Source organism: Lagenorhynchus albirostris, chromosome 5 (assembly GCF_949774975.1).
Source record: "Lagenorhynchus albirostris chromosome 5, mLagAlb1.1, whole genome shotgun sequence".
NCBI lineage: Eukaryota > Metazoa > Chordata > Mammalia > Artiodactyla > Delphinidae > Lagenorhynchus > Lagenorhynchus albirostris.
In genome coordinates this window covers 129,882,479-129,909,587 of record NC_083099.1, presented here as the reverse complement: position 1 = coordinate 129,909,587, position 27,109 = coordinate 129,882,479, and the positions used below count along the sequence as shown (strand labels likewise).

General features: G+C 36.1%; 1 protein-coding gene across 1 annotated transcript in view; it reads left to right on the top strand.

Moving 5' to 3' along the window:
* The window catches only part of LTN1 (listerin E3 ubiquitin protein ligase 1), a 55,104-nt gene that overhangs the window by 15,780 nt on the left and 12,215 nt on the right, over nucleotides 1-27,109 (top strand). Inside the window, exons 8-24 of the mRNA XM_060150800.1 lie at nucleotides 918-1,108; nucleotides 1,841-1,976; nucleotides 2,822-3,631; nucleotides 4,150-4,191; nucleotides 6,736-6,925; nucleotides 7,451-7,690; nucleotides 8,528-8,681; nucleotides 9,698-9,842; nucleotides 10,305-10,491; nucleotides 12,346-12,505; nucleotides 13,442-13,546; nucleotides 18,413-18,555; nucleotides 22,386-22,521; nucleotides 22,722-22,866; nucleotides 23,782-23,995; nucleotides 24,476-24,713; nucleotides 25,046-25,120. Of these exons, the coding sequence (XP_060006783.1) occupies nucleotides 918-1,108; nucleotides 1,841-1,976; nucleotides 2,822-3,631; nucleotides 4,150-4,191; nucleotides 6,736-6,925; nucleotides 7,451-7,690; nucleotides 8,528-8,681; nucleotides 9,698-9,842; nucleotides 10,305-10,491; nucleotides 12,346-12,505; nucleotides 13,442-13,546; nucleotides 18,413-18,555; nucleotides 22,386-22,521; nucleotides 22,722-22,866; nucleotides 23,782-23,995; nucleotides 24,476-24,713; nucleotides 25,046-25,120 (3,311 nt within the window). The remainder of the gene's footprint in view (nucleotides 1-917; nucleotides 1,109-1,840; nucleotides 1,977-2,821; nucleotides 3,632-4,149; nucleotides 4,192-6,735; nucleotides 6,926-7,450; nucleotides 7,691-8,527; nucleotides 8,682-9,697; nucleotides 9,843-10,304; nucleotides 10,492-12,345; nucleotides 12,506-13,441; nucleotides 13,547-18,412; nucleotides 18,556-22,385; nucleotides 22,522-22,721; nucleotides 22,867-23,781; nucleotides 23,996-24,475; nucleotides 24,714-25,045; nucleotides 25,121-27,109) is intronic.

Here is a 27,109-nt window from a genome sequence, read left to right as displayed (position 1 = left end):
ATGTGAGAGAGCCTATCAGATTGTAATATTTAAAACTTGCTAGAAAAATGCTTTCCTGGGAATAAAATATTTAATCCAAAGCTTTGTATAAATCTTAAACTGACTATAAAATGGTATAGCATTTTTATTTTACTTTCAGTTTAGTCATATCAATATCCTTTAAAACTTATATGGCCCAATGAAATCAACATCTGAATATTATATTTAAGATTAAATATTGCTGTCCCTTTTAGAAAGCAGGTTTTTTGTTTGTTTGTTTAGAAAGCAGCTTTTATAGAAGTCTTTTCAGTTAAATATTACTTCTTTTTTGGCTGCCTCAGACCTTAGTTGCAGCACGTGGGATCTTCATTGAGTCATGCAGGATCTTTCGTTGCTATGTGCGGGCTTCTCTCTAGTTGTGTCGTGCGGGTTGTTTTCTCTTCTCTAGTTGTGGTGCGCAGGCTTCAGGGCACGTGGGCTCTGTAGTTGTGGCACACGGGTTCCAGTGTGTGCAAGCTCTGTAGTTTGCTGCACACAGGCTCTCTAGTTGAGATGCGCGAGCTCAGTAGTTGTGGCGTGCGGGCTTAGTTGCCCCGCAGTATGTGTGATATTAGTTCCCTGACCAGGGATCACACCCACGTCCCCTGCATTGTAAGGTGGATTCTTTACCACTGGACCACCAGGGAAGTCCCTAAATAGTTATTTCTGATCAATATTGTCCTGGAAGTATGTTGTATACATAATTACTAAATGTAATAAATTTCTTATAATTTCAGACTTTTAGTTTTTAATGGTGGTGAGAGATTTTGACCCTCTTTAGTTAGAATACTTGATTTTTATTTTTGAGAGTCTGTATGTCTTCTCTCTTAATTGGGAAATGTATGTTTATGATCTCTAATTATTATTATAATCTTTTTTTTTTTTTTTTTTTTGGGAAGGACTGTTGGCTTCATGTAAATGCAAAAAAAAGTGTGTTTCCCAAGCTGTCAGCTATGGTTCGTGAAGGAGGTCGGGGTCTGGCTGCTGTCATATATCCTTATCTTCTGCCATTTATCAGCAAACTCCCTCAGTCTATTACAGATCCAAAGTTGGATTTCTTCAAAAATTTTCTCACCTCCCTAATTGCAGGGTAAGGAATTTAAATTCTTGACCTTTAAAGCAAAATAGATTTTTTCTTATTTTCATAAATGGGCAGAACGACATACTTGTTATTATCATATGTAAATTTCCCCAAATTGTTTTGCTGTTCATTAAACACTTTTAAAGTTTTCAGAGAATTACAATTGGAATTCTTTTTTTGGGTACTTTCAACACTTCAGTGGTAGTATGCAGCAGAAAGTGAGATAAATTATGGCAAGGCCCTTAGGTGGAAATAGGCTCTTTTTCAATGACCCATTTTTTGGTATGTTGATAAATACAAATGCCTGAGTGCAGAAAATGAACCAGTGAACTTTCCCATTAACTTAAATATAATAGCTGTTTAAAGTCACACTTAAAACGTCATTTCAGCGTATTTGTTGAACTTAGTAAAAGATACCCAGTTTTATTAATGATTAAAATTTTTTTTTCCACTACAGTATTATCTTTATTTGGTTAAGTCCTCTCTTTGAAATTTGCAGATGAATTGGTCCATGAATAGAAAATAAATATGTTATCTTTTGTTGATACATTTTTGAAGATATGCTATTTTTCATAGTTCTTCAAGTTTATATTCTAATCGGGCTGTATTTTGGTTGTTCTTAGTTTTTCATTGAAGAAATTATTTTTAGAAATTCTTTTTCATGCCTTTATTTTGGTATTTTTGTATTGCTTATTTTCTTTTTCATGAAGGAATAAGCCACAGGTATTTATTATTTCTTAGGCTATCAACAGAAAGAACCAAAACCAGCTTTTCAGAGTGCTCAGCAGTAATATCTGCTTTTTTTGAATGCTTACGTTTTATAATGCAGCAAAACTTAGGTGAGGAAGAGATAGAAGAGATGCTCGTCAATGATCAGGTATTTATAATGTAAAAATCATCAGTGCCTTTGCACACTAACTATAAAGAATCAAGCTCATTGTGTCTTGTTGCCATTTTTATTAATTAGCCTTCCTTGTAAAGATTTCATTTTTACGATTTACAAATTAAGTAATGTGTATTGCTGACCAATAAGTGAAAATTTCTGTATTGTTAGTTGTTATCATAATACCATAATGCCTAAGTACTAGTCACTCTCTGGTTGTACAAACTCTGTTTTAGAGAGTCGCAATGCAAAACAATTTAGAAGATGCAATTTTCAACATTTTGTATTTTAGTTTATATTATAATGATCTTGTTCCTTCTAAAATATGTAGTACATTTATCCTTTTGTGAGCAATTGTACTTGGCTTTTAGAACTAGTGATGAGAGCGGGTCCTGGAATATGGTTCCTTATGGTAGGAAATTAATATGATTACATAAGCCTAGATCCTACTTGATGTCTCAGATAGTTAATTTCTCTTATCTTTGTAATTTAAGAGAAAGCATTCTGAATTCTGTGGGTCCTATATGTCTTTCATATTGGTTTAGAAAAAAGCAAAACACTTTGAATAAGTTCAGAAGATCCAAAGAGTTGATGACCAATGATCTTCGTCAATTATATCATAAAAAAGAAGTAATTCGGGGAGATACAGTGAAATCGTTAGGCTCTCTGAATGATATGGAGATGATTTTCAGGTTCAAATTAACTCTTTTCATAGTCCTGGGAAAAAATTCATGTTTTTCAGTTATTAAATATGAAAATTTATAATGTTTTACAAATACCTTGTTTAAATTTCATTTTCCCTGACAACTGAACTTTAATATGTCTACCTTCTCTTTTAGTTGATTCCTTTTATTGATGCAGTTCTCAAAGACCCAAGATTGCAAGATGAGCAGCTATTTAACCATTTGGCAGAAACTTTAAGTTCATGGGAAGCCAAAGCAGATTTGGATAAAGATGATAAAACAGCTTACAGTTTGGAGAAAGTGCTACTGAATTTCTGGGAAAGACTGTCAGAGATCTGTGTTGAGAAAATCAATGAGCCTGAAACCGATGTTAAGTCAGTTTTGGGTGTTTCTAACCTATTACAGGTCCTTCAGAAGCCAAAGAGCTCCTTGAAGTTAAATAAAAAAAACGTTGGTAAGGTTAGATTTGCTGATGAGATGCCTGAAAGTAATAAAGAGAATGAGAAATATGTCTCCTCAGAAGGAGAGAATAGTGGAGGCTCTGAATTAATGGCTGAACCTTCTCTCACTCACAGTTGCTCAGACCTTATATCACCCCTAAGGAAAAAACCTTTGGAAGACTTAGTCTGTAAACTAGCAGAAATGAGTGTTAATTATGTCAATGAACAAAAGTCAGAGCAACATCTAAGGTTTCTTTCCACTCTGCTCAACTCCTTCTCTTCAAGCCAAGTATTTAAAGTGCTGTTAGGTGATGAAAAACAGAGTATTGTCAAAGCCAAACCTCTTGAAATAGCCAAACTGGCACAAAAAAATCCCGCGATACAGTTTTTATACCAGAAAGTAATAGGTTGGCTAAATGAAGATCAAAGGAAGGATGCTAGTTTCTTGGTGGACATTTTGTACAGTGCCCTTTGTTGCTGTGATAGTCATATGGAAAGAAAAGCTGTCTTGGATGATCTAATTGAGGTATTACTGTTCTGTATCTTTTTATTTTCATTTATTCATTCATTCATGCATGCCTGCATGCAGGGTCTTTCTTCCCCGACCAGGGATCAAACCCGTGCCCCCTACAGTGAAAGCATGGAGCCCTAACCACTGGATCACCAGGGAGTTCCCTGTATCTTTTTAAACTATAATGGTTTACACTGGCACACTGATTATGGATGAGTAGAACGAGACCTGTATGGGAGTTATTTGGGGACTGTTTCTTAACTATGAATGTCAGTTTAAAGACAATATATTCTTGATTGGGATTGGGAAGTATGTGAGACTTCTGGGTAGCTGTTCAGTAAGAGTAAATATGTTAAGATGACAAAAGCTTGGTAATAAAAGGGTAAGTTCTTTCAGTCCATACTTTTTAAAGCTGGACTTGCTAAAAAAATGTTTTAGTTTTGTAGTGGTTCCATGGTCACTTCATTTACTTATAAAAAATTTTACCAGTTACTGTTTTTTCTAGCACATTGTTTCTCTTTTTCTTCTTTTAGGTGGATCTGAAATGGAATTCTATTCTTCAGGTCATTGAAAAGGTATCTTAGAGATTTTTCTCTTTTTTTTTTTTGTATTTATAGGTATACAAAAATTAAACCACAGCTATATTCACATAATGGTATGTGATTAGGTGTCTCTGTTAGAGAACTTCCTTGTTATTGTAACTTTCTTCTCATAATTTGAGAAGCCATGGTGTTCACCTTTCTATAGTATTATTTTTCTGGTTAGGAGTATCAGGGAAGAATGAACAGGTTCTGGAAGATCCAGCATCTCTTCCCTAGTGGGTAACAGAGGAAGAGTTAAGCATTTATCTTAGTTTATCTTTTAAACTAAGGTTTCTGCTGTTATCCTAGTTATTTTTTCTTCTGTAGAAATGGATTGAATGGTTCTAGCTTTGAGTAGAACGCATCAGGAAATTAAGTTTGTTTTACCCTGGAATACTATACAGGCAAACTAAAGTCTTCCCACCTTTATTTAATTGCCATTTGACTAAGTAAGAAAATTAGTGATGAAAATAATACAAAGAAATCAAGAAACATAATTCAGAAAAATTTTTAAATGGCTTTAAGTATTCTTTCTTAATGAAGATGTAAATGATATAATGTAACACTTTTCCAACCATAGAAATGTTATGGCTAGCTGCCTAAAAGTCTTCCTTTTCTTAAATAATTTTTTCATTATTTTAAAATTTTACTTACATAACTCTAATTTACAAGTTTCTTTTTTTCTGTCTTTTTAAATTATGTTGAAAAAAACATATAATTTGCCAGAGTAACCATTTCTAAGCGTACAGTAGTGTTGTTTATTCACATTATTGGTCAACCAATCTCCAGAACTTTTTCACCTTGTAAAATAGAAACTATACCCATTAAACAATAACTCCCTATTTCCCCCATAGTTTATTTTTACAAAATAAATACAGAGTATTAATTTACTCTTTTTCAGTGGGAAATATAACTTACTGGCACACCATTTTGAATTACTTTATTCAGTACCTCCTCTCCCTATAGGCAGGCTACGTGAAAAGCCAGATTATGAGAAAGCTGCTTGATAAGTCTAGAATCAGAGCAAAAGTATATAGTTAATAATTTGATGAGATAAAGATGGATATATCCATTTCCAACTTAGGAATGTACCTGCCAGGTTCAGGTACATCTGTAGTTCAGGTACATCTGTTTGGAAGACTCTTCCTGGGCAGTGTTTGGAAGTTCATAGCCAGTGTTTGCTTCCTGTACTTCTGTGACTAACTAGTCTCCCTAACCCCTGTTAGATTCTTTCTGTGGGTATGTTAAAACATTGAGAAGTTGGACTTCATGTCTTATTAACCGGAGAGACATTTTATTCAGAAGTTTGCTTTTTGGATTCTGTAGGATTCTATAAAATAGATTGGTTTTATTTGGTAAGCTATCGTAGGAAAGCCAATATTATAGCCATCTAAGTTCTAGTTTTTCTTGTTTTTATGCAACATCATACTTTATGAGCAGAGTCCTAAAGTCAGCTTCCTTAAAAACAAACCTGACTTTTGTAACCAGAAAGAACCTTAGAGATTTTCTAAGTTAACCTTCATTTTTCAAATTAGGAAATAGGCCCAGGTTGGTTAAGAGCTTTGGTTAAGAGCTTTGTCTAAGGTCATAAAGCCAGAATAGTGGTAAAGCTTGGACTAAAATAGAAGCTCTCATTACCTACAATTTTTTAAATAAGGAGATAAAACAGTTTTGGGGGCACTACCCAATCTGCACTTGGATTTTTTTTTTTTTTCCAGATTGCTTTGAAATGAGCCAAGTTGCAAATTCCTTTCTTCTCAGCCCTTAAACCAAAAGAAGCTCTGGGAACATGGATCACCATGCTTTTGGGGGTGGATTTACAGTTTTTTTCCTTGCTTCCCCACCCCACGAAAATAAACCAGTTGCTGTCAGCTATCTACCCCAGTAACTATTTCAGAAAATTTGGGCAAATGATAAGTCCCATTGTTCATATTGAAGTAATTTACCACTATTATATGTTAATTGTTCTTTAGCAAAATTAATTAACAAAAATTTAATATTTGTAGAGCATTTTAAAATCTGTCTTTAAAGTTCATTCATTATTCATTGAATATATCTGCAGTGTTGATAGCAGGTATCAAAGAAGTTTAAGACAGTCTCTGCTCTCAAGGAACTTACAGTTTCATTGGAAATAACACATACACAGATGAAACATTATAAATAATAATACAACCTAGTGAGTGCTCTAGAGATTCAGAGAAAAGCAGTGATGAGTATGGGCTGGCATGGATGGGGGAGACTTCACAAAGCAGGTGGGATTTATACTAAATCTCAAATAATGGATGTGATTTTCATAAATAAAGAAGAAGGGGAATATTTATGGTTGGGAAGATAGAATGAACAAAGCATGGAAGCATACATAAGCAAGGCTTAGTGGGGAATAGGGAAGATACCAGCCTTCTTAGAACTTGAGGAGGAGGCATGGGGGACGATGTTGAGGCCACGATGATGAAAGGAGGTAATATGGTACAAGTAATATTTTGGCAAGTCTACTTTTTGATCTTGCTTCTAATCTTTGCTTTAATTTTATGGTTTTAGGCATGTTCTAGTTCAGATAAACATGCTTTAGTAACTCCTTGGCTAAAAGGAGATATCCTTGGCGAGAAATTGGTAACCTTGGCAGATCATCTTTGTAATAAGGACTTGGAATCCACAGTATCTTCTGAATCTTACTTCTCAGAAAGATGGTCTCTTTTAAGCTTGGTATTATCCCAACATGTTAAAAATGGTAGGTAAAAATATGGCTTTTGTTTTTTAGTAGGGAGGGAGTAGTTTTTTCACCTTTTGGGAGGATTCCATGCTGCTCAGTTTGCATAATATTAGTTGAGAATAACAAGATTTAGTTCACTCAAATATCTGAATTTTGTAAGCACCCTAAATGTTTATAAATCTCTGTAACATGACTTGGAAGATATTTAATACTTTTAGTTTTATATTTTAAAGGGTTTTGAATTTAGCCATTCACTCTAATTTTGTCTAGCATTGCTTTTTTACTTAATTTAAAATAGCTTTTTTTAATGTGAGGGCTTTTATGTGTGGGGAACAGATTGATTTGTTGATGTGATTTTCTTTTATATAAAACATAAACAACTTTTTAAAAAAAAAAACAACACATGGCGAGACCAAGATGGAATGTTAACCCCAAGTAAAGTATTAAAATACATTGGTTAAAAAATTAAAAACAAAGATTAAAAAAAGGAAAACACACTGTTAATATTTCTTGTATTTTGTCTGTTTGAATTTTTTTCTGTAGATTACTTGATTGGAGAAGTATATGTTGAAAGAATTATTGTTAAACTTCATGAAACTTTATCCAAAGCAAAGAAATTGTCAGAAGCTGAAAATAATGACTCATCAGTGTCTTTTATCTGTGATGTGGCCTATAACTATTTCAGCTCAGCAAAAGGATGCTTGCTAATGCCATCATCTGAAGATTTATTGTTAACTCTCTTTCAGTTGTGTGCTGAGAGCAAAGAAAAAACACATTTGCCAGGTAATAGCCTACTGCTCAAATGTTTTGTTGGGAATCTCCGGCTCTGATCTTCATAGTGTAAGTGCCCAGGCTTTATTAATTGAATCATAATGTGTTTGAACTTTGAAAGCATTTTGAGTAAAGGACTACAAATCTTAAACACTTTCAGCTTTAGAAACCAAGTTAAAGGTGTATGTAGACATATGTCTAAAGTTTTTACTTGATATCAAGGAAACGGTTTTGAAAGGGGCCATGATAGGTGAGTTAGCATCTTAGCTCCTTCACTCAGTAGCTCTCACAAGTTGCTTAATTTCTTGTTGCCTCAGTTTCCATATTTATAAAGGGGGACATTAATACCTTCTTCTCTTATAGTTAAAGACATTCAATCTTGGTGTATAGTAAAATGAAATTGAGATTCCCTTTTTAAGGACTATATTCCTGTCTTATATGTTAATTCAGACTTATTTGTGAAAGGAATGTAAAAAATACTGTTAAAAAAAAAAGGTTTTAATGGAAAAGCCTCCTCCCCAACCCTTTCTTTAATACTAACTTTTCTATTTGAAAATGGTATAATATTTTTTATATCTCCAAAAGGTCAACTCTCTTATAAATAAGTTCAGAGCAGAAAAAAGCTGACTTTAAAAATCTTAGCATTTTTACATTTATATGGCATGAGTTAGCTTACATTATTGTGTATTTATGACATAGTTATTTTGTTTTAGCCGTTGAATAGTAATTTTATGTTTTCTTGATGGTACCTTACAAATCTCAGATCTGCAATGAGTTCTTTCAGACATTTTGTACTGATTATAGTTACTTCATAGGGATTATGAATCACTGTTGACATCTTGATTTTAGACTTTCTTATCAGTAAACTGAAAAATACTTGGCTCTCTGGTGTGAATTTATTGGTCCATCAAACTGGTGACACATATAAACAGAGTACCTTCCTACGTTTATCTGCTCTGTGGCTGAAAAACCAAGTTCAGTCTTCATCATTGGATATCACAAGGTAACCTTTTTTTGTGCTCAGTTGCAGAGTGTCTCTTTAGTAATTGATCATTGTCCTTAATAAGGTTCCATGATTAGTGTGAATGCCTATGAAAAATGACTTGTTGGGCTTACCTGGTGGCACAGTGGTTGAGAGTCCACCTGCCGATGCAGGGGACGCGGGTTCGTGCCCCGGTCCGGGAAGATCCCACATGCCGCGGAGCATCTGGGCCCGTGAACCATGGCCGCTGAGCCTGCGTGTCTGGAGCCTGTGCTCCGCAACGGGAGAGGCCACAACAGTGAGACACCCGCGTACCGCAAAAAAAAAAAAAAAAAAAAAAAAAAAAGACTTGTTATGTAAGAAATCTACAGGATTCTAAGGGAAGATCCAAACAGATTTTTTCAAAAGGATTTTGTTTTAATGATCATGCATTTAAGCTCAGTTAATTGGAGAGTGATTTGTTTTGACCATAATAATTTATGGTTAGTGATGTGATAGGGGTGCTGACCTGTGTCTTAGGCTGGTATGGATTGTAACCGTAAACTCTTATGGCCACCACGGACAATGATTGTCCTTCATTGTTTATTTTTTGGGGGAGTCTGGTAGCCACTGTTGTAAGGCGTTGAATTGCAGATGTATTTCACATTTCATGCCTAAATCCATATATAAAAATGAAAACTAAGAGAATGCATCCAGAGCTACTGGGGTTGGGTTAAATCTTTTTCTGATTATCATACTCTTTTAATGGAATAAAGTAGCTATATTTCAGAAATATCTGATCTGAAATAGGTCATTCACCTTCTTTCTGAACTAGAAGCAGCACTTGATTTCAATTATAAAATGTTGGATAAAATCCCCTGTTTGATTGTGTGTAAGTCACGAGGGGAGGGTGGAGAGAGAGACGATTTACTTTTATTTTGAATTGTCTTTTTTGTTCATTAAATACCCTATCTTCCGTAGGGTATTTAATATATACCAGGGTATTCAAATTGGTTATAACATAACTGTAGTGGTTAAGTTATTTGCATTATTTTCAGTCTTCAGGTCCTCTTGTCTGCTGTTGATGATTTGCTAAATGCGCTTCTAGAGAGTGAAGATACTTATCTTCTGGGAGTTTATATAGGAAGTGTAATGCCAGACAACAGCGAATGGGAAAAGATGAGACAGTCTCTTCCTATGCAGGTATGTTTGAGATTGGAGAGTACTTATTTTATTCTGAAGTTTGGATTTCATGCAAGCTTAAATATTTTAATTTTATTCTGGGGAAGAAAAAAAGTAAATGAAATGAGTATCTTACTTTGCGTTTCTGCCTTTGAATGCTCCTGTGTTGGGTGTTTGCTGTTTGCAAGTTACCAGTTGACACTTGGCAGTTGCCATGGTACAAGGTAAATAAGACCTTGTTCTGTCCTGAAGGAATCCTAAAGAAACACACACGTTGATAATTTCTGTTCGTAGAAACCAAACTTCTAGGCTTCTGTGGTTTTACTAGTAAACTAGCAATAGCTTCATTTTTGAAGTTATTCTAATAACATTTTGAAGATATTTTAATAACTTTATTTTTGTTCCCTTCTTAATTGCAGAAGTAGTAATTAATTGAACTATTGAATGCTTTTGTGTATAATTTAATGTATTCTTTTTTTATAGTGGTTGCATAGACCTCTTTTAGAAGGAAGACTGAGTTTGAATTATGAGTGTTTCAAAACAGATTTTAAAGAACAAGATACAAAGAAACTTCCCAGCCATTTGTGTACTTCAGCATTATTGAGCAAAATGATATTAGTTGCACTGAAAAAGGAAATAGTCCTAGAAAATAATGAGCTTGAGAAAATAAGTAAGTATATATGAGCATTCAGATAAATACATATAAACCTTGAAGTAATTAAAATGTAATTTTGAAATAATTTTGATTATACTTCAATCTAAATCTTTAAAGAATCAAAAATCCTCAGCTCCTTTTAATTATTTTAGCAATGAGAAACTTGAGGACACTTAAGAGATGAATGTTAAATTGCAAATCAAATGGAATCATACTGAGTATCTTGCTGTAGTCTTGTTAGCAATAGAGCAGAATTTGATATAAGATGTTACTCTAGTTGGCATGACATCAATATAAGCGCATCCTATGGCACATAACCCTAAAGAAAATGGTTAAGTGAGTCTTGTATTTCATCAAGGATTCTGAATTTTCAATTAACTTTGAATCAATCTACCTTTGTATAGGGCAATAATTTTTTTTCCCAGCAAGTGGAGCTTCAAGTGTTGAATTTCAAAAGGATTTAAAAATTCCCCCATTCCAGGAAATAGTGTAGAATTGTAGGTAGCAGTGTGACCTGTACAAAATGGCCTGAAAGGACTTGCATAATTCCTGTATCAGTTTTGATTGTGAGCCCTCAGCTGAGTACAGTTACTAGCAGAGGAGAATATTGTGCTCTGTGGAAGAAAGCTGGAACACCTCTCGTGGTGAGCGAACTCCACGTGCAGTTGAGGTCAAGGAGATTAGCCTGCTCTTTACTTTACTCATAGAGTGAATCTGTCCAAAAACAACAATGGAAATTAGAGTAATAATTTTTGTTGTTTTTCTTATCTGGAACTTGCAAGGGATGGGATTTGATTTTTGAACCAGGTTTCAAGTCTTCTAACTCCAAAATCCATACCTGGCTTTATAAAAGAGAGTTGTGACTAATTATGTATTGAAAACCTGTGACATGCCAGGTTTTGTGATACTTGGTCATTTACTTCTCACAGTAGTCCCGTGAGGTAGATTTGTATTATCCTAGCTGATAACGATGTGTGCAGCTCATTTGAATCCAGACTAGTCTGTCACCTAGGCCCATGCCCTGTGTACTAGATTGTGCTCTCTCCCATTTCTTTTTTCTTTTTTTTTTTTTTGCGGTACGCGGGCCTCTCACTGTTTTGGCCTGTCCTGTTGCAGAGCACAGGCTCCGGACGCGCAGGCTCAGAGGCCATGGTTCACGGGCCCAGCCGCTCCGCAGCATGTGGGATCTTCCCGGACCGGGGCATGAACCCGTGTCCCCTGCATTGGCAGGCGGACTCTCAACCACTGCGCCACCAGGGAAGCCCCTCTCCCATTTCTTAACACATTGACTTGAACTTCTCAGGTCTTGGGTCGCTTAGTTGTTTATCCTGGATGCAACTTCTTATCATTTGTGGCAAAAATAGTAGGAAGATTCTTCCAGTATCTCTCTCTGATAACTTAGGTTACTGTCACATTCTTAACTAATCAGAAAAGGGACCAAGTAATGTTTGGGAGAGGAGTGATATTTTGTATCAGGTATTCTCAGCTTTCATTATAGTTGAACATCAAATAGTTGAAAATCAGTTCATAGATATTGATTGATTGATTGATTGGCTGTGCTATGCGGCATGTGGGATCTTAGTTCCCCGTACTTGAACATCAAATAGTGGAAAATCAGTTCACAGATTATTGATTGCTTGATTGCGCTACGTAGCATGTGGGATCTTAGTTCCTCGACCACGGATCAAACCAGTGACCCCTGCATTGGAAGTGCAGAGTCTTAACCACTGGACCACCAGGGAAATCCCAGTTCATAGATATTTTGAAATTAGTGGGCATAACAATGTTAGGGAATGGGGAGGACAAGTGAAAACAGTTCAAAGGTCTGTTCACAAAGTATACTCAATAATGTGTTGTCCATTCTGTTAGTTGCAGAACTGCTCTATTCATTGCAGTGGTATGAAGAATTAGACAATCCACCTATTTTTCTAACTGGATATTGTGAAATGCTTCAAAAAATGAATATTACATATGATAACTTATGTGGACTTGGTAATACTTCTGGCCTTTTACAGCTGTTATTTAACAGGTAAGAATCTCTTTCAATTTCCATTTTTTTATGACTGTTTTGCTAGTTTATGGCTTGTGTCTTTAAAATGTAAGCCCACTTCATGCTAATCTTTGAATCAGAGAGTTTATCTAAATTAATCCCATTTCTTAATGATAAATACTTTGTGGATACTAAGTACTTGATTTACTCTTCTGGTGAGATATTTGGACTTTGCCTGTGTTATTAAATCCATAAATACATTCAAGGGCCAGATGACAGTGCTGTAGAAGTTATTTTAATTTGACATATGTAACCCATCCTTCCACTACTCTAAATTTAACCTTTTACCTTGCATGTTGTTGCAGGTGTGTCTTAATATCATAACCACAAAACCCTCTCCCCTAGACGAGGAAGTAGGTATGAAAACAGAGTTATTGTAGAGGTTATAGCAGTTTGATGGTTAGCTCATTGAAATTACTGTGTTGAACTGCTCTCTTGAAGAGTTTTTCACTTGCCTGTAGTATTTTTCGTATGCTTTGCAGTATCAGAGGCCCCAGGCTGAACAGGTCTTCCTTTCCAGTCCCACTCTACATACTTGACACTCAGAACTTTCCTCAGTGGATATCAATACCTCCTTGCTTTCTCAACTTCAACAATCCTCGGTGTCCTCTGGGATATGTCCTCTTTCCAGCTGCAACCTCTGGTCCTCAAGCTTAATCTTTAAGGTCATCTCCCCTATTGGAACTTGAGGGGCTTTGGGATTGCCTTGGATGAGAGCTCAATATCAGCTGTAAAGGAGTTTCAGAAGTTAAGTTCCCAATCCTTTTGGTAACAGCAGTTGTTTGGGTGCAGAAGTGCTGTGTGAATTGATACCCTTACAAGGTGATTTATTTAGTTCTGTATAAGGAATCCAGGTAAGCATTGTTTAAAACTCTTAAGTACACTTTAAAAACGGAATTTTTTTTCCTCTTTTAGATCCAGGGAAAATGGCACCCTTTGGTCTCTTATTATTGCTAAGTTGATCCTTTCCCGAAGTGTTTCATCTGATGAAGTAAAACGGCATTATAGGAGAAAAGAAGGGTATTCTTATTGAAAATACTTTTACTTTGAAATTTATTATGAGTGGTCACTTTGGCAACCCCAAACTAACAAACAGTCTCTAATGAATCAGGAAAACAAGACTTAGGAAATGAGGAAATTAAAGAAAATGAGACTTAACAATTTAAATTGCATTAGGTTGCGACACGTCTTTTTTTTAATAAGCGTTTTTAACCTTATAATATTTTGTTGAGGAATTTTATACGTGCTTTAAATAATTAACATTTCATAAACATGTTCTATTTTCCCCAGAAATCTCTCTGGTAAAATCTATCTTTTCCCCTTCCCTATGCTTCTTGCATCATTTTATTTGCTAAATGGAAATGATAAGGAAAGTTACTTACTCTTAACTTTATTCAATATCCTGTGATAAGCCATAATGGAAAAGAATATGAAAAGAATGTATATATATGTATAACTGAGTCATTTTGCTGTACAGCAGTAATAAGCACAACATTGTAATTCAACTGTACTTCAATAAAAAATAAATTAAAAAAAACTAAATTAAAAAAAGGTTACTTACTCTTAAATAAGGATCATCCTATTGAAGAATATTCTAAAAATGCAATAAATGTGTTCTTAAGACAAATAGTGAGGTTGGACATACTAGAGATGTACTAGAGTTGATCATACTAGAGAAGCTGAACATTTGGATTAAACACCTAGCTGAAATTTACCAAGAGGCATTTTGAATTTACTGATTTACCAAGAAGAATTCAGAAATTATGTGTGTGTGTGTGTGTGTGTGTGTATGTATTCTGGTACAGTAGAGTTGTAAGCTAAATTTTGATATTTTTAATCTTATTTAAAAATTTAAAAAATTTATTATTACTATATTTTAGAAGAATTTGTATATATATAAATTTATTTATTTGGCTGCATTGGGTTTTTGTTGCTGCACGCAGGCTTTCTCTAGTTGGCGATGAGTGTGGGCTACTCTTCATTGTGGTGCACAGGCTTCTCATTGTGGTGACTTCTCTTGTTGCAGAAAACGGGTCTAGGTGCACAGGCTTCAGTAGTTGTGGCACGTGGGCTCAGTAGGTGTGGCTCGCCGGCTCTAGAGCGTGGGCTCAGTAGTTGTGGCACATGGGCTTAGTTGCTCCGCGGCATGTGGGATCTTCCCAGACCAGGGCTCGAACCTGTGTCCTCTGCATTGGCAGGTGGATTCTTAACCACTGTGCCACCGGGGAAGTCCTAAATATATTATTTTGAGTTCAGTTATTAATGTGGATTATAGGTTCACATGCAATTATAAAAAATACAAAGAAATTCTGTGTACCTTTCATTCAGTTTCTTCCAGTGGTACCAGTTTGCATAACTTTAGTACAATTTCACAACCAAGAGAATGGCATTGATACAATTCACTGACCAAGTTTACTTGCACTCACGTGTTTGTGTGTGTGTTCTGTGTGGGTTACCACCACCACATTACAAGCTACAGAATAGTTTTATCATAAGGATCCCCTATGTTACCCTTTCTTGCCTCAGCCACCTCCCCTCTTACCATTCTCCTCACCTCTGGCAAACAATAATCTGTTCTCTATATAATTTTATCATTTGGGAATGTTACATAAACAGAGTCATATAGCATATGATCTTTTGATGTTAGCTTTTTTTAAAGTAATTTAATTAATTTATTTTTGGCTACGTTGGGTCTTCATTGCTGTGCGTGGGCTTTTTCTAGTTGTGGCGAGCGGGGGCTACTCTGCATTGCGGTGCGTGGGCTTCTCATTGCAGTGGCTTCTCTTTTTGCAGAGCACGGGTTCTAGGTGCGTGGGCTTCAGTAGGTGTGGCTCGCGGGCTCTAGAGCGCAGGCTCAGTAGTTGTGGCACACGGGCTTAGTTGCTCCACGGCATGTGGGATCTTCCTGGACCAGGGGTCAAACCCGTGTGCCCTGCATTGACAGGCAGATTCTTAACCACCGCCACCAGGGAAGTCCTGATGTTAGCTTTTTTTATTCAGCATAATTTTTAATATTTTTCTGATTATAAAAGTCATAGGGAATTAACTAAAGAACTATTAAAAGTAATTGCAAATGAGATGGACATATACTTGACATACAGATGTCAATATCTTTCTTATTCACCAGTAATAATCAGTTAAAAAAGGGCATAGGAAAAAAGAAATTCTGTTCACAGTGACAACAAAACTGTAAATACCCAGAAATAAATTTAACAAAAATTTAAAATTGTAAAACTTAAGATCACAAAAGAAGGTGGGAAGATACATTATAAAAATTGTTGTATCTATAATTTCAGTGTAATGTCAATCAAAATTTCAGCACCATTTTTTGAAAAACTTGACAAACTGTTCTAAACATAGTATGCATTTGAAGGAAGAAAATGCTTAAGAATAGCTGGGACATTTATGAAAGAGAAAAGTGAAAAGGACTTGCCCTACCAAAATAATAATTAAGCACTATGAAATTGGTGAACACACAGATCACTGGATCAAAATAGAGTCCAGAAACCAGTCCACACATATATGAAAATTTAGTTTTTGATACAGGTGGTCTTTCAAATCGGTGAGATGAGTCAATAATAAATGACATTAGGAAAATTGGACATGTGTTTGAAAAAAATTGTGAGACCCACTCCCTTACATTATACATAAAAGTAAAGCACAGATGAAAACTAAATGTAAAGAACAGACCTATAAAAGTATTAGGGGAAAATGAGACTGTATAATCTTGGCATGAGGAAGATCTTAAGCAAAGCACAAACCCAGAATCCATAAAAGAAACAATAGATACCTGATTTTGTAAAAACAAAAACCTTTGTGCCCATCAACAGATAAATGGATAAACAAAAATGTGGTATATACATATAATGGATATAATGGAATATTATTCTGCCTTAAAAAGGAAGGAAATTCTGACATGTTAAAATGTAGATGGGGAGGGTGGGCGGGAGACTCCAGAGGGAGGAGATACGGGGATATTTGTATATGTATGGCTGGTTCACTTTGTTATACAGCAGAAACTAACACCATTGTAGAGCAATTATACTCGAATAAAGATGTTAAAAAAAATGTGGATGAACCTTGAGGACATAAGCTCAGTGAAATAAAACAGTCACAAAAAGACAAATACTGTATGGTTCCACTTATATGAGGTACGTAGCATAGTCAAATTCATAGAGACAGAAAGTAGAATGATGGTTGTCAGGGGCTGAGGGGAAGGGAGATGGAGAGTTCTTAATTAATGGATAGAGTTTCAGTTTTGTGAATGAAAATGTTCTGGGGATTGGTTGCACAACCATGTGAATGAACATAACACTGCTGAACTGTACACTTTAATATGGTAAATTTTACATAATGTGTATTTTACCACAATTTAAAAAGAAAAACTTCTGTATGATAAAAGTACAGTAAGCAAAGGTTAAAGGTCAGGTGGCAAAATGGAAGAAAACACTTGCAAATTAATAAAGAATTAATATTCATAATATATAAATAGCTTCTATTAATAAAACTATTCAAATTGAAGAATGTGTCTAGGACTTGAACAGGTAATTCATAGGTGAAATAGGCAAAGATAATTCATTTATGAAATGTGAAATACGAAAGAAATACAAATTAAAAGTAGTACATTTTATCTACCGTATTGCCAGGAATTAAAAAGAGTCATTAAGTGTGTAGCAAACCAAGCTTGTACATTTTTAGTGAAAATGTAAATTGATTATGCTTTTTTGAAAAGCAACTTGAAATTATCAAAATATAATACACTCAAATCCTTTGATTTTGCAATTCTACTTCCAGGAATCTAGCCTAAAGAGGTATTTGCACATATGCAGAATAGTATCTGCTCGAAGACACTTATTACAGCATTATTTGTAAGAGCAAAAATTTTGGGGGAAAAACCTAAATGTCCACTAACAGGGAAATAGTTAAATTATGATAGTGTGGAATATTTGGGAGTTTCTTTTTTAATTTATTTTTGGCTGCATTGGGTCTTCATTGCTGCGCACGGGCTTTCCGTAGTTGCGGTGAGCGGGGGCTACTCTTCCTTGCGGTGCGCAGGCTTCTCATTGCAGTGGCTTCTCTTTTTGCAGAACACGGGCTCTAGGCACTCGGGCTTCAGTAGTTGTGGCTCACGGGCTCTAGAGCGCAGGCTCAGTAGCTGTGTTGCACCGGCTTAGTTGCTCCGCGGCACGTGGGATCTTCCCGGACCCGGGCTCGAACCCGTGTCCCCTGCATTGGCAGGGAGAGTTTTAATCACTGCGCCACCAGGGAAGTCCCTGGTTTTGTTTTTAATCTAGTTATATAGCTTTAAAGTGGAAAGAATGGACTTCCCTGGTCCAGGGAGGATGGGAGGGAGGCTCAAGAGGGAGGGGATATGGGGATATATGTATATGTATAGCTGATTCACTTAGTTGTACAGAAACTAACACAACATTGTAAAACAATTATACTCCAATAAAGATATAAAAAAAAGACAATCTACAAAGTGGCAAATAATACAAAACTTAGGTAAATAAAACCCAACTATATATGCACATATATGAATATCAGTTCATACAAACAACATGCAACTGGTACTCTTTAAATTGAATCAGTAGACTCTTAAAGAGAGCATAATCATGTATAATTTAAAAAAATTATACATGGGGAAAGTTATTTTAAAAATTAGAAACATGTGAAAAAGAGAAAGAAGCAGCAAAAAATAATTATCCACAGTTTGTCATCCAGAATCAGCAAGTGTCAGTCTCTTTCCTAGTTTCTTTTTTTTCTCTACAATTATTTTATATAGTGGAAATACTAGTCTTTCTGAATAGTCTGAATAAGAAGAATTTTCTGAAATAACTATTTAGGATAAATATAATTCATACCTTTTTTTTGTTCTTTAAACAGTTTTTTTCCACTAACAGAAGGTAATATGCATACCATTCAAAGTCTCTGTCCATTTTTGTCAAAAGAAGACAAGAAAGAATTCATTGCTCAATGTATACCTGCCCTTTTGGCCTGGACCAAGGAAGATGTTTGCAGTATTAATGGTTAGTTGCTTGGTAATAAATATTTCACTAATTATTGCTTGAGATGAAAGAAGTGTTTCTTAATATCTAAATCCAAATCTAGCAGAGATGAATTATAATTAATTTTTTTCCTAGTTTATACTTTTGCTATATAACAAGTTGACTCAGTAGGACGAGTGTCATTGGAGAGTGGCTGTTACCATTTTGCAGGTCAGAAATGCTGCTGCCTTACGGGAAGATTCACAACCACAGATATCCTCTAATCATTTCTTTTCCATGTATAGCTTATTTTAGCTATGCGTCATCTCTCCCTAGTCAACCAGTGATTGAACTTACAAAGGCAAAAGAGGGAACAGCTTTTGTTATGTTTTAAACTTTTCGGACATTCTGTACTCTATTAGTTCATTTGCTTATTAATTTAACAAGCACTTACTGACACTGGCTATGTGGCAGTTCCTTTTGTAGAGAAGGTAGACATAAAGTTGTATGATAACTGACGTAGCAAAAAGATGTCATGTGTGGAAGTGCAGAAAAGGAGTTTTCCACTTTGCTTTGAGGTGTTCTGGCTATTTCACAAAGAGAAATATTTCAACGGAGTGATGAAAGATAGTTTTCCATATGGACATGACTGGGAAAGGTATTCCAGGTACACAAAAACATAGGAGAATGTAGATAGTTCATTTTGGTTGGCATTTAAGGTAGAAAGTTGGGGACAAAGCTGTTAGGGTTCACAAGAATATGGATTTTTGAAGAACAGATCATAAAGGCCTAGTTTTGTCAGTTATGGAGTTTGGACTTTAAGTGGTAGGAGGTAAGGAGCTATTGGCCCAAGTTAGGTAGGAAGGTAGTAAGACTATCACATTTACGTTAGAAAGATTATTTTGACAACTGTGTGAAGGGTGAATGTGAGAGAAGAGAGATTAGGGGCAGAAGACTAGGTAGAGAGCTATGGCAATAATCATGATGAGAGATAAGAGAGCTTGAATCAAGGCACAGATGGAAAAGAGATGGAAATGAAAGATGCAGGAAGTAGAATTGATGGGGTTCTGTGATTATATTTCTGGATTGGGTATATGGAAGTACCTTTAGGCCTTATAGGAAACCCTATAGGAGACTTGAGTATTGGAAGGAGCATGGGGAAGGAGTATACAGGGAGCTAATGTTGAGTTTTAGACACATTAGGTTAAGGGGTCTTTGGAATAAATACTAAAATGGAGATTGTCAGTAAGCAATAGACTATTGGCTGGATGGAAATACTGCTTTCAAAATCCATGTCGTGTAGGTGATAGTATAACCTGTAAATGAGTATGAGCTTGTTTAGGGAGAGTGAAGAGTGAAAAGAACATCAAGGGAACACCAGTACATAGATTTAATAGGTATGTGGATGGAGGCACATTTGAGAATAAGGACTAAAGATAAAAAAAGATAAGCAAAAGCAGAGTTTTAGGTAATATTCATCACCCGTTAAATGCCACAGTTCAGCCATTGGCTTTGGCATTGTTGGAATGAATAGTGGTGAGAAAATGGGAGCAGATAGTCTGTTCTGCGTGTTTGGCAGAAAGGGATGTTGAAAGAGGTGAAAGCTGGAGATGAACACAAGGTCAAAGGGGAAATACATGTTGTGGGGACGGAGGGGGAATAGAAAATAGAGACGGAATAACTGATGATAGCTCCCACTGAGAAGGTGAGAGGGGAGGGCATGTAGGGCTGGATCTAGAGCAGTTAGAAGATACCAACCACGTATAGGTGGAGACAAGATAAGGAGAGGTGTAGGATGGACGCACATGTAGGTATAGAGGGGGTTGGGAACTTCATGGCTTCATGTCTCTTTAGGTCATTTAATAAGTAAAAACTGGATTGTAGATTTTAAGAAGGGTAGGGAAAGTTTGAAATAGTGGAAGAAGAATATGTCCATCAAAGAACATAATGAAACAGAATTGCCTTGATAGCACAAAGGGCCAGCCGGTGTCAAAAATAAACTTTTGTGGCATTAAGCTTTACCGTTGAGCTCCCTTATGTAGTTAAACTGTGGGATTAGGTTGGGATTTGCAGTTCTGGAACAGGGATACAGTTGAACTTATTGTGCATGGAAGAGAGGATTACCTGATGGAGGTGTAGGTTATTTCTCCAGCACGGGTTATAACTGAAGGATGGCAGAGAGGGGGAAGGGGCAGGAGACAGGACCGCGGTGCCACACAATTATGTGCTGTTCGCACAGACCAGAGGTGCCCAGCTGTGCAGAGGCCAACAGGAAGGGGAATGTTTTTAAGATTTGACAGTCAATTTTGCTCTTCCAGCCAAAGTGACAAAACAGAATTAGCTAAGAAATGCTTTTCAGTTATTAGAAAATCAGTTGTTTCTGATTGAACTTGAGCCTCTTCTATTTTGTCAGGAAGATTTTTTTAAAAAATTCTTCCTCAGCCTTTAAAGGAAGATTACATTGTTATTAATTAATTAATTTTTGCTTTTTTCCTTGGTTCCCATTTACCTACAGGATAAAAACCTAAGTCCTTAGTTTGGCCTATAAGACATTTTACAATCTTACTGCAACTGATTTCTCCGGTTTTACCTCTTTTGCTTCCATGCTGGACCCTGACCACGCTAAATTCTCATGAATTTTGAACACTATACTTTCTTACAACTTTGTGCCTTAGCATTCCTTGGAGCGTCCCTTTTCTAGGCTTGCAGACTTTGATCTTTTGATAAATCCCGGTTCACACACCAACTTTAGGAAGCCTCTTCTGACTCAAATCTGATTTCCTGTTCTGGGCTCTCAGTTTGTGTCCATATTATATTCTAATTTGTTTTTAAGTCTGCCAATACTGCTAGATGAGTCCCTTCAGGGACTGGATTTTGTTCAGCTTTCTCTCCCCAGCATCTAACAGTGTACCTTGTATTCACTCATTTATTTGTTCTTCTTCATTTAGTCAGTCAAAATAAATGTCTCTGGATCTCAAGCATCATGCTAGGGGGACATAGGCTAGTGGTAAGTAAAACAGACAAGGTTCCTGCTTTCACGGAGCTTACTTTCTAATTAAGATAATAAATAAGTAAACATGTACACCTAGGGAATAAGGTCAATAATATTTTAACAACCTTGTATGGTGATGGATGGTAACTGGTCTTACTGCAGTGGTGATCATTTTATAATGTATAAAAATATCAGAAAAGCTGTGTTGTATACCTGAAACTAATATAACTATTAATTTTAATAATAAAAAAGTAGAGCTCCTCCCCCCAAAATAAATAAATAAACAAACAAGTAAACATTAGTGCTATAAAGGCAACAAATAAGGGATATTAGAGAAATGAGGAGGTGCATACTTTGTATACTTGGGAATTTCAGTGTGGAGGCAGTATTTAAGCTGAGAGTTGAAGGATAAGGAGCAACCAGGGATAGTAAAGAGTAGGGAACCCTTAAGAACTTTCCAGACATAGCAGATGCTTACTGAGTGAATGTATGAATTATGAAATAGGATGTTCTATCTTCCAACTTTATTTAACTTAGCACTCTATCTAGGGTTTGTTTGTTTTTTGAGAGGTAGGTATGCTGAATAAGTACTATACTTAAGAAAACAAAAAAGTAGCATAGGTTAGTTTAATGCACAGTATCATTTACTTGCTTCCCAGCTTCCCCTCCACACTTTCTTTTCTGCACTGGGTGTGGAGACAAGGTCCCTGCCCTGTGGAGTTTATAAGCTCATTTGTTGACTCTTTCATGTAAGCCCTAATTTTCAGGGTTCTTAACCTGGACACTTCTGAAGAAAGTTTTTAGCCTATCTCAAAGTAGACTTTCTTTTTTATAGTAGCAATACAATTTAAAACATTTTTAATTTTTTATTTTGCTTTAGGAGGTTTTGGACATCTCGCCATTTTCAATTCTTGTCTGCAAACCAAAAGTATAGATGATGGAGAGCTATTACATGGTATATTAAAAATTCTGATAACCTGGAAGAAAGATCATGAAGATATTTTTCTTTTCAGTTGGTAGGTAATACGTTATACAGTTTTTTCCCCTCTATTTATGATGTGGACTGAGATTATGTATCTTATACTCACAGTTTTGTAGAGCAATAAGATGGTAGACATTTCAGTCAGTCTATTGTAAATATATGAGATTTAAATGTTTCCAATTGAATGTCTATATAATTCTTCAGTGTTTTGTTTTGTTTTTGTCTTTATCACAGTAATCTGTCAGAAGTAAGTCCAGAGATACTCGGTGTAAATATAGAAATAATCCGGTTCCTTTCCCTATTTCTGAAATACTGCTCATCTCCTTTGGCAGAGAGTGAATGGGACTTCATCATGTGCTCCATGTTGGCTTGGTTGGAGGTAAATTAACCTGCTGGGTCATCACAGCTACTGGGTCTTCGTGCATATCTGTGTACCAGAACTATTCGCTAATCTTCTTCAAGTAATGATTGTAGTTAGCGCCTTTGCAAATGTTTAAACACTTTATAGATATGTTCCACACCAGCTACTACTTGACAGATCAGTAAAATGATTTAGGTTTAATGTCTGTCAAAATCATTCAGTAACAAATCTGCTAATTGCTTTTAAAATGTTCTCTCCGTTAGCTCATCCTGGTATAATATTTGCAGTACAGCCCATTAAGGTTTTATCTTTTCATGACAAGTTTTTAGGTCTTTTGGTTCTAATTAAATTATTCTTAAAATGTACTGTTTCAGTATTGCCAGAGTAATGCATTAAAGATTAAGCAAATTCAGAGGGAATTAGTGTTCTTTTTATGACCCAAAGCAACCAGATGTGTAATACTTATGGGCTGTCACATAGCAAGTCAGTTAGAGTTGAATTTGTCTGAATCTCTGCTTTGCCTGCTGTCAGCTGTGTGGCTTAGAGTATTAAAGTTTACCTAGTTGAGCCTCAGTTTCCTTATTTTAGAATAGTTTAACAATACCCAATTACTAGGGCTCCTATAGGGATCCTGAGAAGATTATAAATGTGCTTTTAATGTACTCAACTTGGTAAATGGTAATTGATAATATTTTCTTTCATAGTTTTAGAAATAAAAAACATTTTAGAATAAATGGATTGATTCTACTGATAATTCCTAATATTTAGTTTTGAAACGAAGTTATTTTGATGTAAAATATATAAATGTCTTCTGAGACTATGCATTTCACCTGCTTCTTTTCAAATTTAGAGAAATGAAAGGGACTTTTCTTTATTGCCTTGATTTGTAGTATTCTAGAAGTCTGCTTACTTATTTAATTTTTGTTTCTTCAGACAACAAATGAGAATCAGACATTGTATTCTGTTCCACTTGTACAACTGTTTGCCTGTGTCAGCTGTGATTTGACCTGTGAACTCAGTGCTTTTTTTGATTCCACAACTCTGGATACCACTGGCAGTCTTCCTGTAAATCTAATCAGTGAATGGAAAGAATTTTTTTCTCCAGGCATCCACAGTTTGCTTTTACCTCTTTTGGTGACTGTTACAGGCAAGTGAAAAAGGGAATAATAGTGAGATTCATTGAAAATGACTTGTTGAAAAGTTAAAAAAAAAACAAAACAACTCTGGATGTTTAAGTCACACAGTACAAAATAGTAAAAGAGCCAGAGAGAAAGCTTGGCATCTCAGAAGCATCGTATATGCTTCTGCTTTACAGACAAGAATTGAAAAATGGCAAGACATCCGAAGACCATTGAAAATTAAAATAATACTAATTCAGATAACAAGAATAGATTTTTTTAACTCACATGTCTTTTTTTTTTTTTTAAGGATGAGATAATAGAAGTCATTAAATAGTTGAGATTATCTGAAATATATATTCAGTTCATGTTTCTAGTTAGGACTGCTTTAATGTTTGTCAAGTTTTTATTTCATTTTCTTAAGTAACATTTGGTTGTCTGTGAATGGGTCAAGCTGTATTACTCACTTTGTTTTGGGGTATGAATATTTCTTTCCTTTTTGTCATCAGGAGAAAGCAAAGATACATCTGAAACATCATTTCAGAATGCAATGCTGAAGCCCATGTGTGAAACATTAACTTATATCCCAAAGGATCAGCTATTGAGTCAAAAACTCCCTGCAAGATTGGTTGCTGGCCAAAAAACAAACTTGCCAGAGTATCTCCAGACTTTGTTAAATACATTAGCCCCATTACTCCTTTACAGAGCTCGGCCTGTGCAAATTGCTGTTTATCACATGCTATACAAGTAAGAATTCTTCAATTGAATCAGTGTCGTGGTGTTCTAAAAAAATGGAATATATATTTAGCTTTAACTTTTAGTCATTAAAAAAAGTCACAGTTAAAACAACAACAGAGTAAGCTTGACTATGCATTTCAATAACAGGGATGCCAAGTTTTTGATCTTTTAGGTCACTGTTCTCCATGCACAGTTTACATTTAGATAGTCCTGGCCATAATGGGTTATTTCAGAAAAAACTCAGTAAAAATACTCATTACAGAATAAGTATTGGTCTTTTTGCTTTTAAGCATGATTTAACAATGAACCGTTTAATATAATTTAAATATTCTAACTTCCAGATTGATGCCTGAATTCCCACAATATGATCAGGATAATCTAAAGTCATATGGAGATGAAGAAGAAGAACCAGCCTTGTAAGTTTTTTTTAATACAAAGCTTCTTTGACTTACGGGGTTATATCCCAATAAAGTCATTGTAAGTTGAAAATTGTGTTGAGTCAAAAATGCATTTGAGGGCTTCCCTGGTGGTGCAGTGGTTAAGGATCTGCCTGCCAATGCAGGGGACACGGGTTCCAGCCCTGGTCCGGGAAGATCCCACATGCCGTGGAGCAACTAAGCCTGTGCACCACAATTACTGAGCCTGCCCTCTAGAGCCCGTGAGTCACAACTACTGAGCCCGTGTGCCTGGAGCCCGTGCTCCCCAACAAGAGAAGCCACCGCAATGAGAAGCCCACGCACCGCAGCAAAGAGTAGCCCCCACTTGCCGCAACTAGAGGAAGCCCACGCGCAGCAATGAAGACCCAACACAGCCGAAAATAAATTAATTGATTAATTAATCTTAAAAAATTCATTTGACACCCCTAACCTACCGAACATCAGCTTAACCTCACCTACTCAGCCTCAGAACACTTTACATGAGCCCACAGTTGGGCACGATCATCTAACACGGGGACTTCCCTGGTGGCGCAGTGGTTAAGAACCCACCTGCCAATGCAGGGGACACGGATTCAAGCCCTCGTCCTGGAAGATCCCACATGCCGCGGAGCAACTAAGCCCGTGCGCCACAACTGCTGAAGCCCGCGCGCCTAGAGCCCGTGCTCCACGAGAGAAGCCACTGCAGTGAGAAGCCTGCGCACCGCATCGAAGAGTGTCCCCCGCTCACTGCAACTAGAGAAAGCCCGCACGCAGCAACGAAGACCCAAGGCAGCCAAAAAAAAAAAAAAATCATCTAACACAGAGCCATCTTATAAAGTGTTAAATATCTCATGTAATTTATTGAATACAGAAAGTGAAAAGTGGTAAGAATGGTTGTGAGTGTATTGGTTGTTAACCCGTGTGATCGCGTGGCTGACTGGGAGCTGCAGTTCGCCACCACTGCCCAGCATCATAAGAGAGTAGTGTGCTGCATATCGCCAGCCTGGGAAATGACCAAAATTCTTAGTATGGTTTCTATCGATTGCTTATTGCTTTCACACTATTGCAAAGTTGAAAAATTGTAAGTCAAACCATCGTAAGTTGGGGACCATCTGTAGTTTGCTTTATTAAATTCTCATAATCCATCATAATGACTTTAGAAGACTGAGGCAATACAAAAGCTCTAAATTTAGAGTATATGTTCCTTCAGATCTTGTAAGTTTATCTGTGAGATACAAATGAAATTTAGAGTTCACCCAAAGAGATAGTTACTCTCTCTCCTTAATTGTTCCTAAATCATTTTCAGTTTGCTACTGTTTAGTAAAATTGTCTTTGGCCACATGGGAGCTGTGGAAAGAGTATATCAATTCAAAAATCTATTGTGCACCCCTTTGTGCAAAGTATTAATTAAACATTGAGGGGAGAATACAGTGTTAGGTAAACAGTATTTTTCTTAAAGAGTTTATAATCTAATTTAGATGATACTACCCTATAATAGAAGACAGTGTATGACAAGTGCTAAGAAAAAGGATGATGTTAGAGGGACACAACTGCTGTGCCAGGAAGAGAAGACATTCTCGTGAGGAAGAGACATTTATGCTGGACATTTCAGATTAGGGAGCACTTTAGTAGGGCAGGGAAAAGTTGTGTGAACACCATGTGCAAAGGCATTGAGGCATGAGTGTTCAGGAAATGCTTGGGGAATATTGAGTAGTTGCCATTTAATGTATTTTTTAATTGTCTAGATCTTCTTCCACTGGAATATAAGCTCTGTGAAGGCAGACATTTTTGTCTCTTGTTCCTGACTGTATTCACAGACCCAGGTTTTTTGGCCTAAAACAGTCATAAATAGTGCTCATTTGTTGAATAAAAGTATAAATGAATATGTGTGGAGCAGGCAAGGAGGGTAGAGTGGAAGATGAAGCTGGAAGGGTAATGAAGGGCCTTCAAAATGACATTTTCTAGGAGTCGGGGCATTGTTTGGTAGAA